At 51.7% G+C, this 18,610-nt stretch overlaps 1 protein-coding gene and 1 pseudogene across 1 annotated transcript; both read left to right on the plus strand.

The window, feature by feature from the left end:
• Positions 1 to 1,847: 1,847 nt before the first annotated feature.
• On the plus strand, positions 1,848 to 3,779 carry LOC147964094 (uncharacterized; annotated as a pseudogene).
• Positions 3,780 to 14,089: 10,310 nt separating this feature from the next.
• Positions 14,090 to 17,152, plus strand: LOC147964095 (uncharacterized). Its single transcript, XM_087529831.1, has one exon. It carries the CDS (start codon positions 14,090 to 14,092, stop codon positions 17,150 to 17,152), a length of 3,063 nt encoding a protein of 1,020 aa, XP_087385957.1.
• Positions 17,153 to 18,610: the final 1,458 nt, after the last annotated feature.

Genomic DNA, 18,610 nt, shown 5'->3' on the forward strand with positions numbered 1-18,610 from the left:
CGCCCTCGCCCTCCGCCTCCTCCCGCGACGGCGCCTCCGCCACGTCCAGCACGACGCCGGTCATCCTCTCGGGCCACCCGGCCCTCCGCCCCACGGCCGCGCTGTGCTACCTCCCCCGCACGCCGCATCTCATCACTGCCGAGAACGAGCTCGCTAAACGCGCCCTCGTGGCCACCCTTGCCGGCAACCGCTCGGGTATCCCGCGTGAGGAGGTGGCCGCCCTGCTGCGCACCAAGTGCGGTCTTACCGATGATGAGTTCTCTGTCATCTGCCATGGGCGCGACGAGTTCCTCCTCAAGTTCTCCACCGCCGATGCGCGCGCCAGGGTGGGGCTGCGCCCGCCACGATCCCCGCGCTTTCGCCTCATCATCCACCCTTGGAGCCGCGCCGCCAGCTGCGAGCCCGTCCAGCTGCGCTTCCGCGTCGAGGTCGAAATCACTGGGATGCCTGACCAAGCGTGGCACCGCTCCGCCGTGGATACCTTGCTCGCCCCGTACCTCGACATTGAGCACCTGCACCCCGCCACCCGCGACGGCTCGGACATGTACTAGTAGAAAAGGGGGCTTTGGTTCAGGCCGGGTAAGCCCATTAGTCCCGGTTCAGTCCAGAACCGGGACCAATGGGTGCATTGGACCCGGTTCGTGAGCCCGGGGGCCCGCCCGGGCCATTGGTCCCGGTTCGTCTGGACCTTTTGGTCCCGGTTGGTGGGACGAACCGGGACCAATGGGCCTCGCTCCTGGCCCACCACCATTGGTCCCGGTTGGTGACATGAACCGGGACCAAAGGCCCCCCTTTAGTCTCGGTTCATGCCACCAACCGGGGCCAATGGTGGTGCCTATATATACCCCCTCGCGCAAGAGCAGAGCACACTGCTCTGTTTTTTGTTGCCGAGGGGGAGAGGGCTTGGTGGTGCTCTAGCTCACCTCCTATGCACGCAAGGTGTTCGATGGAATGCCCGAGCCACACTACTTAAGCTTTCTCCTCTCCAAGCTCGACCTTCAAGCTCCATTTTCCTCAATATTTGTCTAGGTTTAGCGGTCCGTCACGCCCCACCCCCGTCTTCACCGCCGTCGATCACCCGCGCCGATCTCATCACCGGCACCATCGTGTTGAGCCTCTTGTTCTTATCTTCTTTCTGAAAGGAAAAATATTCTTACTTGTATGTTTAGATAGATACTTGTATCATTTTCTTACTTTTATTATTGCATCTTATATAGTGCGATGGTTTTGGTATCCGCCCCCGTCGGCCCTCGTCCTGTCAATGATTCGGATGTGGTATATATTATCTTTATAACTATTGGTTCATTTATTGTTTATGAAAATTATGCCGACCAACGTGACATAGATTTTATTTATCTAGGAGGTATGTGAACCGGAAATTCCAACCGACCCTATTGTTGAGAGGTTAAATTTAGTTGAAGAAGAAAACAATTTATTGAAGGAAAAAATAAAAATAAAATGAGGAGGAGAAGATGATATTGGAGTTGCATGTTGCGGATGTCGTCGATGATCACAAGATCAAGATGGATGCAATGCGCTTGAAGATTAGAAAGATTAGAAAATATGCCGTTCATACCGAGACTTGGTATCATTATGCCGTTGGATCAATTGTTACCTTGGTTGCAATTATGATCACGTTTGTTTTCGCATTGAAATGTTTTACATAGTTTCAATGTATGGTTTAATTAATTAGATGCTCTGGAGAGCTATATGTTGTTAGATGAGAACTATGTATGTACTTTGGTTTTAATGTGATGAAGAACTTATATTAATTTGGTCACTTAATTATCTATTCATGATGTTCTGTAATGGTTTTTGACACACTTAATTATATATAACGCACGCAGATGAACCGGCAATGGATGTACGGTGACAGACATACCTCCGAGTACATTAAGGGCGTGCATGACTTTCTCAAAGCGGCTGAGCCAAACAAGAAGAATGGTTTTATGTGCTGTCCATGCCCTAATTGTGGGAATACGAAGTCTTACTCTGACCGGAAAATCCTTCACACCCACCTGCTTTACAAGGGTTTCATGCCACACTATAATGTTTGGACAAGGCACGGAGAAATAGGGGTTATGATAGAAGACGACGAAGAAGAAGAGTACGATGACAACTATGTGCCCCCTAAATACGGTGATGCTGCAACGGGGGGAGCTGGTGAAGATCAAGAGGAACCAGACGATGTGCCCAATGATGCTGCAATGGGTGAAGCTACTGAAGATCAAGAGGAACCAGACGATGTGCCCGATGATGATGATCTCCGCCGGGTCATTGTCGATGCAAGGACGCAATGCGAAAGTCAAAAGGAAAAGCTGAAGTTCGATCGCATGTTAGAGGATCACTAAAAAGGGTTGTACCCCAATTGCGAAGATGGCAGCACAAAGCTTGGTACCATACTGGAATTGCTGCAGTGGAAGGCAAAGAATGATGTGCCTGACAAAGGATTTGAGAAGCTACTGAAAATATTGAAGAAGAAGCTTCCAAAGGATAACGAATTGCCCGACAGTACATACGCAACAAAGAAGGTCGTATGCCCTCTAGGATTGGAGGTGTAGAAGATACATGCATGCCCTAATGACTGCATCCTCTACCGCGGTGCATACAAGGATCTGAACGCATGCCCGGTATGCGGTGCATTGCGGTATAAGATCAGACGAGATGACCCTGGTGATGTTGACAGCGAGCCCCCCAGGAAGAGGGTTCCTGCGAAGGTGATGTGGTATGCTCCTATAATACCACGGTTGAAACGTCTGTTCAGAAACGGAGAGCATGCCAAGTTGATGCGATGGCACAGTGAGGACTGTAAGAAAGACGGGAAGTTGAGAGCACCCGCTGACGGGTCGCAGTGGAGAAAAATCGAGAGAAAGTACTGGGATGAGTTTGCAAAGGACCCAAGGAACGTATGGTTTGCTTTAAGCGCGGATGGCATTAATCCTTTCGGGGAGCAGAGCAGCAATCACAGCACCTGGCCCGTGACTCTATGTATGTATAACCTTCCTCCTTGGATGTGCATGAAGCGGAAGTTCATTATGATGCCAGTTCTTATCCAAGGCCCTAAGCAACCCGGCAACGACATTGATGTGTACCTAAGGCCATTAGTTGAAGAACTTTTACAACTGTGGAATGGAAACGGTGTACGTATGTGGGATGAGCACAATAAAGAGGAATTTAACCTAAAGGCGTTGCTGTTCGTGACCATAAACGATTGGCCCGCTCTCAGTAACCTTTCAGGACAGACAAACAAGGGATACCACGCATGCACGCATTGTTTGGATGACACCGAAAGTATATACCTGGACAGATGCAGGAAGAATGTGTACGTGGGCCATCGTCAATTTCTCCCGACCAACCATCAATGTCGAAAGAAAGGCAAGCATTTCAAAGGCGAGGCAGATCACCGAAAGAAGCCTGCCATGCGTACCGGTGATCACGTACTTGCTATGGTCAATGATTTACACGTAATCTTTGGAAAGGGTCCCGGCAGACTAGCTGTTCCGAATGACGCTGAGGGACACGCACCCATGTGGAAGAAGAAATCTATATTCTTCGACCTACCCTACTGGAAAGACCTAGAGGTCCGCTCTTCAATCGACGTGATGCACGTGATGAAGAACCTTTGCGTGAACCTATTAGGCTTCTTGGGCGTGTATGGGAAGACAAAAGATACACCTGAGGCACGGGAGGACCTGCAACGTTTGCACAAAAAAGATGGCATGCCTCCGAAGCAGTACGAGGGTCCTGCCAGCTACGCTCTTACGAAAGAAGAGAAATAAATTTTCTTTGAATGCCTGCTCAGTATGAAGGTCCCGACTGGCTTCTCGTCGAATATAAAGGGAATAATAAATATGCCAGAGAAAAAGTTCCAGAACCTAAAGTCTCATGACTGCCATGTGATTATGACGCAACTGCTTCTGGTTGCATTGAGGGGGCTTCTACCGGAAAACGTCCGATTAGCCATTGTGAAGCTATGTGCATTCCTCAATGCAATCTCTCAGAAGGTGATCGATCCAGAAATCATACCAAGGCTAAGGAGTGATGTGGCGCAATGTCTTGTCAGTTTCGAGCTGGTGTTCCCACCATCCTTCTTCAATATCATGACGCACGTCCTAGTTCATCTAGTCGACGAGATTGTCATTCTGGGCCCGTATTTCTACACAATATGTTCCCCTTTGAGAGGTTCATGGGAGTCCTAAAGAAATATGTTCGTAACCGTGCTAGGCCAGAAGGAAGCATCTCCATGGGCCATCAAACAGAGGATGTCATCGGGTTTTGTGTTGACTTCATTCCTGGCCTTAAGAAGATAGGTCTCCCAAAATCGCGGTATGAGGGGAGACTGACTGGAAAAGGCACGCTAGGAGCGGACTCAATAATATGTAGGGACGGGCATTCTTGGTCTAAAGCACACTACACAGTTTTACAGAACTCTACCTTGGTGACCCCGTATGTGGATGAACACAAGAATAGTCTGCGCTCCAAACACCCGGAGCAGTGCGACGACTGGATTACATGTGAACACATCAGGACTTTCAGCAGTTGGTTGGAAACACGTCTCAGAGGTGACAACACTATTTGTGATGAGCTGTACTTGTTGTCCAGGGGACCATCTTTGACTGTATTGATTTACAAAGGATACGAGATAAATGGGAATACATTTTACACGATTGAACAAGATCAAAAGAGCACCAACCAAAACAGCGGTGTCCGCTTTGATGCAACAACCGAGAAGGGAAAGGACACATATTATGGTTACATAGTGGACATATGGGAACTTGACTACGGACATGATTTTAAGGTCCCTTTGTTTAAGTGCAAATGGGTCAATCTGTCAGGAGGCGGGGTACAGGTAGACCCACAGTACGGAATGATAACAGTGGATCTGAAAAATCTTGGGTACACTGACGAACCGTTCGTCCTAGCCAATGATGTGGCACAGGTTATCTATGTGAAGGACATGTCTACCAGACCGAGAAAAATAAAAGATAAAGAAGAGAATACACCATACGATGAGCCAAAGCGCCACATAGTTCTTTCAGGAAAAAGGGACATCATGGGAGTGGAGGGCAAGACAGACATGTCTGAAGATTATGAAAAGTTTCATGAAATTCCTCCCTTCAAAGTCAAGGCTGACCCAAGCATCCTGATAAACGATGAAGATTATCCATGGTTACGGCGCAATAAGCAAATGACACAAGCGAAGAAAAAGTGAAGAATTTCTCACGCAACTATTATGATGATACCATGCCAACTTTGTAACAGACGAGTATGATACCATTCTCCGTTTTGTACATGCACATGCTATGCCAACTTTTTCAGAGTTCATTTCAAATGCTTTAATGTCTTATGGTTTGGCCCTCGTAATACCATTAATCCCGGTTCACTCCTTGTCAACAATGTTCTCACCAAGAACACTCTCAGGAGGGCAACAAACTTGTGATTCACACAAATTTCAAAGAATTCAAATTTTAACTATTCTAATTTGAAAACTAATGGCACTAACAGAAAGTTTATAATTTTTATAAAACTAAAAACAAAAAGAATTAAAAAATAAAGCAAAAAAACAAAAGAAAATAAATAATGCAGAAAACAAAACAAAAAAACTGAAATAAAAATAAAAATAGCAACAATAAGTATTTTGTTGTAAGTAGAAACAAAATAAAATAAATAAAGCAACAAAGAAAACAAAAAACAAAAAAGTGTTTTCAAATTTGAAAACTAATGGCAATAACAAAAAGTTTATAATTTTTCTAAAACTAAAAGCATATGGAATTAAAAAATAAAGCAAAAAAAGAAAAGAAAATAAATAAAGCAACAAAAAAATAAATAAAGCAACAAAAAAATGCCGCCTACTAGGCCCCCACAGCCTAAATACGACTAGAAACCCATACATGGGCCAGGATACAGGCCCGCAGGAGGCCCAGTAGGCCCACAGGCATAGCAGTGACAATTAGGCCCGAAAGTCTGCAATGGAGAGAAGCTCAAGAGGGGTGCGGCAGTGGGGCTTATAAACCACTGCGCACCCCTCTCAACTAGCGAGGTGGGACTAAACTTTCGACGCAGGCGCAGCAGCACAAGGCCTTTGGCCCCGGTTGGTGGCACCAACCGGGACTAAAGGGTGGCATTGGTACCGGTTGGTGCCACGAACCAGTACCAATGCCCCCCTTTAGTCCCGGTTGGTGCCACCAACCGGGACCAAAGGCCGCCGCTTCCCGCCCTTTGGGCTACTGAAAAGTGGCCTTTGGTCCCGGTTGGTGGCACCAACCGGGACTAATGCTCACCTTTAGTCTCGGTTGCTGCCACGAACCGGGACTAAAGGCTCTGCTATATAAGTCCACACTTAGGAAATTTTCACTCTCATCTTGCAGTTGCCGCCCCCGACACCGCCAGGCTGCCCCGACGCCGCCCGCCCCCATCGTCGCCGTCGCCCGCGCCCCTGCCCCAACGCGCGCCGCCCCGCCCCGCCCCCGTCGCCCGCGCCCCTGCCCCGACGCGCGCCGCCCCGCCCCGCCCCCGTCACCCGCGCCCCTGCCCCGACGCGCGCCGCCCCGCCCCGCCCTCGCCGTCGCCCGCGCCGGCCCCTTCCCCAACGCGCGCCGCCCCGGCCCGCCGTCGCCGTCGCCCACTGCCCCGTCGCCATCCTCGCCGCCGACCCCGCGGTCCTCCTGGTCCGGCCGGCGCCCTCCCTAGCTAGCATTTTTTTCCATTTATATGTTTTTTTCATATATATATATATATGCTTGTTTTTTATATATATGTACATATGTTATCTGTGTATATATATGTTCATGTATATATGCAAAAGATAGTTTTTTAGAAAAATTAGGATTTTTTCTGTTCATAGATTTTTTTGGTGATATTAATTATTGTAAATATGCAAATGTTTGTACATTCATATGAACAATGAATTAGGCAATACTACTTCATGTATTTTTAAGAAGGAAGAAGAAGAAAAAGAATGAGAGGAAAAAGGAAATAAGAAGAGGAAGAAAGGAGAAGAAGAGGGGAGAAGAAGAAGAGGAGAAATAAATAAGAAGAAGAAAAAAGAAGAAAAAGAAGAGGAGAAGAAGAAAGGAATAGAGGAGAAGAAGAGAAAATAGAATATTCTATTTTCTCTTCTTCTCCTCTATTCCTTTCTTCTTCTCCTCTTTTCTTCTTCTTTTTTTTCTTCGATCTTCTCCTCTAGCTATTCCTTTCTTCTTATCATCTTCTTATTTCTTCTTCGTTTTCTTATGTTTTATCGGGTCTATCGTCGTCGATATAATACCCCTCCCGATAACTTCAACACGTGGGGGGTCGATATACCCCCTCCCCGATATTATTATTTTCCCATGTACGTATGTCGTCGTTGTCAATATAAACCCCGATAACTTCAACACGTGGGGGGGTCGATATACCCCCTCCCGATAACTTCAACACGTGGGGGGTCGATATACCCCCTCCCCGATAATATTATTTTCCCATGTACGTATGTCGTCGTTGTCGATATAAACCCCTCCCGATAACTTCAACACGTGGGGGGGATCGATATACCCGCTCCCCGATAACATTATTTTCCCGTGTATGTATCTCATCGTTGTCGATATTACCCCCTCCCGGTAACTTCAACACGAGGGGGGTCGATATACCCGCTCCCTGATAACATTATTTTCCCGTGTATGTATCTCATCGTTGTCGATATTACCCCCTCCCGGATAACTTCGACAGTGAAAACTCTCAAGGAGTACACCCAAACTAATATACCACGTGCTGTCATGCTTGTGTAATAATTGCCATGTTGTAATATATATTTGCAGAAACAATGGAGCACGGACGAGACAAGCAAGCAGAAGAGACGTTGCGGGGCATAATCTTAGAAGGAGGTGATGTCATGTCGAGTTTTCTTAACGATAATGATGGTCTGGAAGAACAGCAGGGTGAAGAAGCAGGTCCGGAAGAACAGCAGGGTGAAGAAGGTCCGGAAGAACCGGGTGACGGCTCCGGTGACCGAACAGAGTCCGGCCAGGTAAATATATTAGTTAAGCATGTGCCGAGACTAGCTAATTGATGCATTCATTGTTTTGGTATGTACACATATTAATTAACTCTCGTCTTTCTTCTTTTTTCTAGCCCTCCGGATTGAGCACAACTTCGGTAAAGAGACGAGGCCCGAAGAAAAAGTTGTGCGAGGATGAAAGGTTTGAGATCATAGCAATCGCGCGCGACGGCCTACCCATTGAACCCATCCGGACGAAGGATGCATTTACTGCTCAGTGCGGGGTTCTTGTTAGGGACAAGATCCCGATCAGCATCCACCAATGGTTTAAGCCGACTGAAGAAGACCCTGAGGTGTCTTATGTCAATGATATGCAGAAAGATGATCTTTGGAAGGAGCTGAAGGCAAATTTCACCCTACCGCCAGAGGATCCGGAGAAGCCGGTTATAGAGCAATTAATTAAGTCTGCTGCTCTTAAGAAGATGGCAGAGCTATTCAGGAGGTGGAAGAATGAGCTGAAAAGGTTTGTCGACAAGAAAGAGACACCAGAATTCAAGGGCAAATATGAGAAGATCAGAGATCAATGGCCCGCATTTGTGGCCCACAAGACATCGGATAAGAGTAAGAAGATGTCGGAGACAAACAAGAAAAATGCTGCAAAGAAGATGCTTCACCATCGCACGGGGTCAGGTGGCTACGTCAAAGCCCGGCCTAAGTGGGCAAAGGCTGAGATTGATCTGCTTGATAAAGAGATCGAACCAGAGACAATGAACTGGCCAGATCCTTGGACCCTGTAACAGGGAAGTGCATTTGGACGGACGAGCAACTTGACATACCCTTGAAGAAGCTTTAGTACTATATCGATGCAGCCCAGAAAGGGACGTCCCTTCCAGACAGAGAGAACGACGAGCTCACAAAGGCCCTCGGAAATCCTGAGCACCCTGGACGGACACGAGGCACGCCAGGCTCCATTCCGTGGAAGGCTGGGTTTCCGGACACAGGCGGTTACAAAAGCCACGAGAGGAGGAAGAAAGTGCAGCAGACCGAACTGCATGCGCTGCACACAAGGGTACAAGCGATAGAGGAACGAGAAGCAAATCGCAGCAAACGACTTGCCGAAGCTTCCCCTGAAGCTACCCTGCCATCTCAGCGGAGAAGCAGCGTGGCTTCCACCGAGCTGCTTCAGCCGAAGCTTGTATTGACGGCTCCTGCCAGCTATCCCGTGGATGCTATCACGGAGGCTCAAAATTGCCACCTTATGACGCAATGGATTAATATGAAGGTCAAGGCGGCTGTTGGCTCTGTTTTTCCTAATGAACCCGGCGCAACTTTTCACTGCCGGCCGATTCCAGAAGGATATGCTAAGATGATGGTGGATGAAATAACGGAGGGATTTGAGGACCTCCGCTTGACCACCCTACCGGAGAAGGGGCGACTCGGCTGGGTTCTTCTATGAAGACTCCATGCCTATGGCGGAAGGAGCTCATCAACCTTCCGAACTGGACGCCTCCGCCTCCTCCTCCTCCTCCGGCGAGTCAGGGCACTCCGCCTCCTCCACCGCCTCCTCCTCCGGCGAGTGACGATCAGGGCCCTCGGCCGGCTCCTTCTCCGGCGCGTGGCGGCACTCCGCCTGCGCCGGCGCGCCCGAGCAGCCAGCCTCCTCCTTCTCCACCTTGTCAGCAAGGGAGGAAGAGACCCGCCGCCGCTCCGGCAGCTGCTCCGGCGCGTCGTAGTCCTTCTCCTCCGCCTCGTAATCAAGTAAAGAAGGCAGTCGCTCCATCTGTTTGGCCGGCGTCTAGCAGTACAGCCAGAGGCGGGAGGACATACAGATTCGGTCCTTCTCTGAAGACTCCAGATAAGTTACCATACGAGAGGACCCCGGAGGAGAACGCGAAGATCGCGCGAACCGAAGTGGATGACTGGTTTCAAGGGTTGAAAGCAAAGAGACATCCACCTCCGGAGGAGAAGGTAGATCCGGTGAAAGTGAAGCGCACTCTGGCTGCCCTTGCAAAACCACCCAAGTCTCCGCCGAAAGGCAACTATGAGCGCATTATTGGAAAGACATGGGCCGAAGCGGAGCGGTCGGGAAGTACAGTTAGTGATCAAAGGATGAAAGAACGACGAGAAGCTGGGAAACAAATTTCCCATCTCGGCGAACAAGGGAATCAATCGTGCCCCCCGCTCAAGGTGCCTAGCGACATCGTCGATCCGAGGATGGTGCCCGGTTATAGCAATCTTGAAGATTACCTGCCCGACGATGTACATTATGATCCCATGGACGTGCAGATACATAGATACGAGTACGGGAAGCCTCTCGTCAAAGATGAAAAATCTCTAACAACGATGATGCGAAGATTGCATGATTGGTACTTGAAAATCTGCAGAGAGTCTGGGGGGGAGGAGTACTTTGTATATGAGAGTTAAACGGGAGCATGACCTCGTTGGAATTGATCTGTTGCCTATTCCATTTGAGGAGTTCTATCAGTTTTTCAATCAATTAGCCCTCGATAAAGCAACGGTCACCTGCTACTGTCTGTAAGTACTACTACTTCTGTCATTAAGTCTCTCTATGTAGCTCAGCTCTTTCATTGCATGTATTTATAATTATCCTCACTATATTAATTATGCAGATTGAAGATCGCCGAATTGAAGAAAAGACAAGTCGGTGATATTGGGTTCATTAACACATATCTCATAGATGCAACTCAGGTTAAATTTCATGCCGTAGAAACCGAGGCCAGCTTGCTACGATCATTCAAAATAAATGAACACAAAGATATAATACTCTTTCCTTACAACTTCAAGTGAGTGTTACTGTCTTGTGCATATTCGGTTTCCCTTATATATTAGTCCAGGTTATAGTAATGTAATTGATGAGTTATGCATGCGTGCGCAGGTACCACTATATTCTCCTAGAGATTAGGCTTGAGCAGGGAGTAGTAACTGTCTTGGACTCTAGACGAAAAGATCCCCAGGAGTATGCGGACATGACTGAAATCCTTGAGAAGTAAGTTAAATCGATCATTATCCACCATGTCAGCAACTTTGTTCATTTCCTGATATCAAGTAATTGTTTTCTTTTGTCTGGCAGGGTTTGGAGAAAATTCACCAAAAAATCTCCGAGACTGCCGAAGATGTTGCAATTTAGATACCCGAAAGTAAGTACTATAGTAGCATGTTCCGCGCGTCTCCTAGCTATTGATTCAAGCGCTAGTTTCATCAATACCATTTGGCATTCTTGCTTATCAGTTTGATTGACCTCTATTTCCTGTAAAGTGGTTATGGCAGGAACAAGGGAATGATTTCTGTGGATACTACATCTGCGAGTCCATCCGCCACACGACCTGTGAGCGGGGCTACTCTGACGAACAATATGAAGTGCGTAAATAACAATATTCACAATTTTATTTTATTACCATCATTTGTGTTGAGTTTCATTCATTCATATATATATGTATTGACCCCTTCTTCAAATTAGATGTTTCGGATGCGGAATGAACTCCTAGCACCAGATCGCATGCGAGCAATTCAAGAGGAATTGGCGGCATTCTTTCTTGACCACGTGATCGCTGAAGACGGAGAATATTATGTGGACCATGCGTCCGTAATTTAGGAGATTATATTTGTAAGAGATAATTATTGTATATATGTAGCCGGTAGTGTCGGATAGATATACGAGAACTTGTTGTTCGAGCAATCTCTCGGAGAAGGAGAGGTGGTCGATATCACTTCTCTCTGTATGCATATATGTTCATGACGATCTTCTGTTTCCTTCGTTTGCTTACTAGCTAGCTAGCGTGTCTAGTCCTCTCTATATGTATGTATAGTACGTAGCGTCGACCAAGCACGGACATAAGAGAGGACACTTCTCTTAATTAATTAGCTATCTAACACAATATATGAAATACCTAAATTAACCCCCCAAAACCCCCAACCCCCCCCCCTTCAAAAAAAACAAAAACCCCAGCCACAGAAATGCTGACGCGTGGAGGTCTGTTGGTCCCGGTTGGTTCCACCAATTGGGACCAAAGGCCCTCCTGCCTGGGCTCACCACGTAGGCCACGTGGAGGCCCATCTGTCCCGGTTCTGGTTAGAATCGGGACTAAAGGGTCAGGGCATTAGTAATGACCCTTTAGTCCCGGTTCAGGAAACGGGACAAAAGGCCCTTACGAACCGGGACAATAGGCCCGTTTTCTACTAGATCTAAGTTCAAGTTCTCTGCTTGGACTGCCAACCCCGACGCCATCCCCCACTCCGCCGACCTTCTCCTCCCAGAGCCCGACGCTGTTGAGGCGGATGCAGATCCTGACCGCGCGGAGCGGTTCATTCTCCACACACTGCGCAAGCCGGTTCAGATCTTCGTCACGCTCTCCAAGGACTTCCGCCTCCCGGCCCCCGCGCCTGCGCAAGGCCCGGCGCACGCCCCGGACAGCTCTGGCGACGATGACGGGGCGGCCTCTCGCCAGCCCTCCCCCCTCTCCCCCCTGCTTGGCCGCAGCGCCACTCCTTCCCGCGGCGTCCGGCACCACAGACCCGCGGAGGCCCGAGTCCGGCCGAGCATGCCGGCCACCGCCGTCGCCACCGCCGAATGCGCCCTCCGTTCCATGGCTGGCAGGGGATCCTTGGGGCCCACCCGCCCACTGTTCCACCGCTGCCTGCTGGGCCACCCATCGCCCAACGGGTCTCTGGGATGCACACCCGGGCCAGCCACGCTGGGCCCTCGTCATCCCCGAGCCCCGCCTCACCTGCTCTGTTGACGCGGTCGCCACACCAGGACAAGTCCTTGCTGCGCCAAGACAGTGGCTCCCCTCGGTCTCCCCCGCACCCTGACTGCGGGAACCAATCACCGCTCGGCGCCCACCCCGGTCCACGCCTCGGATCCCCTGCGGGCCCTGTCGCGGCCAATCCCGACACAACCGACCGCGCAACTGTGACGGATGAGCCACCTGAGCAGCGCTGCGCCAATTCCAGCCCGCCCGCCTGTGGCCGATCTGTCCCTGCGGGCCCGACGACCGCTCCCAGCAATGTGGTGGCCACGGAACCAATCAGCGCCCACAACGCGGATCCTGCCCCCCAATCATGTCGTGCCCTAATCATTGCTCCCCCTGCCGCTCGCTCCCTCCTGCCCTCCTGCTCCACGGCTGTGGGCCCTGGCCCTATCACTGCACCATGCTCCACCAACGGTGGCGATCCTGATCGTTCGGCTGAGGAGGCCCTGGAACGGTTCGCCTCCTCCGGCCAGTGCGCGCTGAACCCTATCCTTCCGCTGCCTGCTCCTCGCCGCCGACGCCGTGAAGTTCCTTTGGATTTCACCCCACGCAAGAGCGACCGCATCGCCAAGGCCGATCGCGGCTACGATTCTGAAATGAAGGACAAACTCGTCCTCCTTCGACGCCTTGGGCTACTGCATGACGACGAGCCCCTCTCCGACGTAGTTCTGGACAGATACGCGCGCATGTTTGACAAGCCCCTAGCCGCCGACACAATTGCCGCGCTTGCCGACTACCACTGTTGGAGGGTGCCGCCCAACCCCTCTTCGCCTCCGGCCACCACGGCGCTGTTGATCGCCGAGGCTTAGCCGTGCCCTGCGACGTTCCTCTCGTAGCCCCCAACTAGTTGCTAATGGATTACACCCAACGTGCTATTTTTTGGAACGTCAGGGGTCAGAACTGCCCTGCTAAACGTTCGGTCGTGCGCTCCATCATTTCCTCGGCCACCCCCTCGATTGTATGCTTGCAAGAAACAAAGCTTTCCACCGTCTCTTCATCCATTGTCACCGAAGCTTGTGGGCAGGCCTTCTGCAGCTTCCACTTTCTCCCGTCCACGGAAACCCGAGGCGGCATCCTCCTCGCTTGGCAGGACGACCTCGTGTCCATCTCACATCCCACGATTGGCATGCATTTCATCAATGCTCTCGTCTCCCCTCTAGATGGTAGCCCGCACTGGTAGATCACTGGTGTCTATGGACCCAACGACGAGGCCGCCAAAATCGAGTTCCTCTCTGATCTTCATGACACGCGCTCCACTTGTAATGGCCCGTGGCTCATAGGGGGCGACTTCAACATGATCATATCCCCTGATGACAAGAACAATGGAAACCTACACCGTGCCTCCATGCGACACTTCTGGCGCTTCATCGCCGACGAGGAGCTCCATGACATCTATCTCCACGGTCGGAGATACACATGGTCAAACGAGCGCGATGCCCCGACACTTGAGCGCATCGACAGGGTCCTTTGCACTGCGGGCTGGGAGGTCAACCACCCAAGCTGTATGTTGCGCTGCCTATCCTCCGCGGCTAGCGATCACGCGCCCCTCATCCTCGATTCTATGCCGCGTTCTGCCGGACACAAACGGTTCCACTTTGAGAGGTTCTGGCCTAAGCTTCTGGGCTACCACGATGCCGTCGCCGAGGCGTGCGCCTCTGCTGCTGACGAGCCTGACCCTTTTCGCCGCATCTATGCTCGCCTGCGGGCCACCGCCAAGCACCTCCAGCGTTGGAGCACCAAGACTATCGGCAACATCTCCCTCCAGCTCGCCGTCGCCCGTGAGCTCATCGCCTGGTTTGACACAGCACAAGACTTCCGGCAGCTCTCGGCGGCCGAGACGTGGCTCCGCCACCAACTCAAGGCGTCCTACACCGGCCTCGCATCGCACGATCGATCCATCGCCAGGCAACGTGCGCGGTTCAAATACCTCAAAGCCGGTGACACAAACCCGGCCTTCTTCTGTCTCCACGCAGCTCAATGCTCCAAAAAGAACATGATCCTGCAGCTCAAGGTGGGCGACACCACTGTCTCCGGGCAGGCTGCCATCGCGGAGGCCGCGCACGCACACTTTTCTGACATCCTCGGCTCCGCCTGGGAGAGGCTCTCCTCCATCGACCTGGACAACCTCGACCCGCGCACGTTCGACTTGCAACAACTTAACGCCCCGTTCTCTGAGCACGAAATTTGGGAGGCCATCAAGTGCATGCCCAAGGGGAGGGCGCCGGGACCGGACGGGTTCACCTCCGAGTTCCTTTGCGCGTCTTGGCCCACGATCAAGGCGGACTTCGTTGACGCGTTCAACAAGCTCTACAATCTGAACGATCGTGGCTTCCAGCGGCTCAACGAGGCGCTTATTACCTTGCTGCCAAAGAAACTGGATGCCACCACGTTCGCGGATTTTCGTCCCATAAGCCTGATCCATTTGTTCGCCAAGCTTTTCGCCAAAGTGCTCTCCCTTCGTCTTGCACCCAGGCTCGGCAACATGGTCTCCACCAACCAAAGCGCGTTCATCGCGGGCAGATGCATTCACGATAATTTCCTGCTCGTCCAGCAAACGGCGCGGCAACTCCACAACCTCAAGCAACCGCGCGTCATGCTCAAGCTCGACATATCCCGCGCGTTCGACTCAGTCTCCTGGGCCTTCCTGCTGGACACCCTCTGCCACCTTGGCTTCGGTCGGCGATGGCGCGAATGGGTTTGCATCCTCCTCGGCACGGCGAGCATGCGCATCCTTGTCAACGGCACCCCAGGGCCGCCAATCCTCCATATGTGCGTTTTTCGGCAGTGGGACCCCCTCTCCCCCATGCTATTCGTCTTGGTGATCGACATCCTCAACAACTTGCTCTGCCGCGCCATCGCCGGCGGCGTGCTTCAACGCCTTACCTCGCACCACATGGCCTCGAGTATCTCACTCTATGCCGACGACGTGGTCGTCTTCTGCCGGCCTGACAAACTGGACCTCTCGGCCGTCCGCCAGCTGCTCACCCTCTTCGGCAATGCGTCTGGGATGTACACCAACTTCAACAAATGTGCAGCCTCCCCGATTCGATGCACGCCTGAGGAACGTCTCGCAATTGCATCCCACTTCGCATGCCCCATCAAAGAATTCCCCACTACATACCTCGGCCTCCCGCTCTCCATCCGCAAGGTCAGCACCGCTGCGCTGCAACCGATCATCATCAAGCTCGAGCGCATGCTCTCCCCCTGGTGGGCATCTATGATGTCGCGTGGTGACCGCCTGGCGCTCTGTCACCACGTGCTCGCGGCAATGCCGGTGCACACGCTCCTTGCTTTGGCCATCAACCCGTCTGTCCTCAAGCAGATCAACCGCCTCCTCCGCTGCTTCCTTTGGCATGGACGCAAAGATGCAAGCAGCGGCCACTGCCTCATCAACTGGCGCCGCGTCTGCCACCCTATCGCCCTGGGTGGCCTTGGCCTACCGGACTTCCACCTTACGGGCGTCGCTCTGCGCACCCGATGGCTATGGCTACAAAAGACGGACCCATCGCGCCCATGGCAGCACCTACACATCCCCCACTCCCCCAAGGTTCACGCTATCTTCCGGGCCTCCACTAGCTGGCACATTGGCGATGGGCGCAGCTGCAAGTTCTGGGAGGATCCCTGGCTCGATGGCCAGTGCATCTCTGACATCGCACCACTGGTCCATGACAGGGTCTCCAAGCGGCGCCGCAAGTCTCTTTCCGTGCGTGATGGGTTGCACGAGCGTGCCTGGATCACGGACATCCGTGGGGCGCTGGGCATCGAGATGGCCACACAGTACGTCACCCTCTGGCGTCGCCTGCGCCTTGTGACGCTCTCCGACGAGCCAGACAGGCTCTCCTGGCGCTGGACTAGCTCCGGCTCCTACTCTGCGAGCTCCTGCTACCAAGCCATGTTCTCTGGATCCATTGAAGACCCGCACTGGCGTCTCACCTGGCGTACCTGGGCTCCACTACGCATCAAGCTATTCATTTGGCTTGCCCTGCTAGGCCGCTGCTGGACGGCTGATCGCCTCGCGCACCACGACCTGCCTCACGAGCCCCAATGCCTGCTCTGTGATCAAGAGCCCGAGACCATGCAGCACTTGCTCGCAGGCTGCTCCTTCTCCCGCCAGGTTTGGCACGAGGTACTCTCCTGGTGTCGATCCACAGCAACGATCCCGAGCCACGACGACGAGTTTGCCGCATGGCTCACTGCTGCCATCGCCGACTCTCCACGCGGTCTTCGACGCGGGCTCGCCTCCATCGCCATCCTCACTGCCTGGTGGCTCTGGAAACACCGCAACGGCTGCACCTTCGACGATGATCGACCCTCAGTTTGCCGCGCTGTCAACGAGATCAGAGATGAGGCAAGACTATGGGCACGCGCGGGCGCCACGCACTTGGCGCAGATCATCCCGGAGACATAGAACTCGACTAGCAATGGTGGCCGACGCACCACCTCTGCTTGCGTCCAGGCTATCCTACCATGCCATCCCTGTGTACATGTTAGCTAGCCTCTCCCCTTGTAACCCTTAAGAAACCTTGTATGAACTCTCTCCACCTATCAATGCAATGATACGCAAGCCTTTTGCGTATTCACGAAAAAAACAAGACGGTGCTGGCTGAAGAAGCAAACCATAGGAGGCAGTAGGACAGCTATAACGCAAAATACGCTTCACAGCTGACCAATGAGATGTCCTGGGTGCATGAAGGAACTGACACACACGGTTGACTGCATAGGAGATATCAGGCCTGGTAATAGTAAGGAATTGCAGGCCACCAACGAGACTGCGATACTCAATAGAATCATCAGGTGAGAGAGAGTCTCCATCAAGAGCAGACAACTGATCAGTGGCAGACATCGGAGTGATAGCATGTTTGCATTTCAGCATTCCAGCACGCCGCAACAAGTCCAGGGAGTACTTCTTCTGAGTAAGAGTTAACCCAGCAGAAGACCGTGAAACCACCAGACCAAGGAAAAAATGCAGAGCACCTAAATCCTTGACAGCAAAATCACCACTTAGTGCAGCCACAAGACGATCAACAGCAGCATCGGAGGAACTGATGAGAATGATATCATCAACATAAACCAGGAGATACATCGTAACCTCAGGACGCTGAAGGAGAAACAGCGACGTGTCAACAGTGGAGGCAGTAAACCCAAGAGCCCGAGGAACAGAGCTGAGGCGGGCATGCCATGCACGAGGAGCCTGTTTGAGTCCATACAGCGCCTTAACCAGACGACAGAGATGATGAGGACGTGCAGGATCAACAAAATCAGGTGGCTAACACATATAAACCTCCTCCTCCAGAATTCCATGTAGGAAAGTGTTCTGCACATCGAGCTGACGAAGAAACCATCCTCAAGTAACAGCAAGAGACAGCAGCAAACGAATGGTAGTAGGCTTGATGACTGGACTGAACGTGTCTTCATAATCAAGACCATACCTCTGTTTGAAGCCCTTGGCGACTAGCCGTGCCTTGTAGCGTTCTATATAACCATCAGCATGTCTCTTGACTTTAAAACCCCACTTGGAATCAATGACGTTGACGCCAAACACTGGAGGAACAAGTTGCCAAGTGTCATTTTATGGTAGACCCTGAAACTCCTGTTCCATTGCAGCACGCCAGTGAGGAATAGTCAGTGCAGCCTGAAAGTGACGAGGCTCTGCAGTGGGATCGGCAGTAGTATGAGCCATGCACGCAGCGAGCCATGCAACAGTCCCATCCTTGCGTTCCTTCGGACGAAAAATGTCGGATTAACTCCGTGTTCAAGGACGAAGGGTGACAGCAGGCTGTGCTGGCAACGCCGATGCGGCAAGTGACAGCGACGAGGCTGAAACACCTGACGAGCTCGCACCAAAATTCCCTGGCGCCAGAGAAAT

Source organism: Triticum urartu, chromosome 6A, assembly GCF_056163025.1.
Source record: "Triticum urartu cultivar PI428250 chromosome 6A, HENAU_Tu73, whole genome shotgun sequence".
NCBI classification, from domain to species: domain Eukaryota; kingdom Viridiplantae; phylum Streptophyta; class Magnoliopsida; order Poales; family Poaceae; genus Triticum; species Triticum urartu.

Coding starts and splice junctions, on each gene's coding strand:
- LOC147964095 (XM_087529831.1), top strand. CDS start 14,090: ATGCGACACTTCTGGCGCTTCATCGCCGACGAGGAGCTCCATGACATC.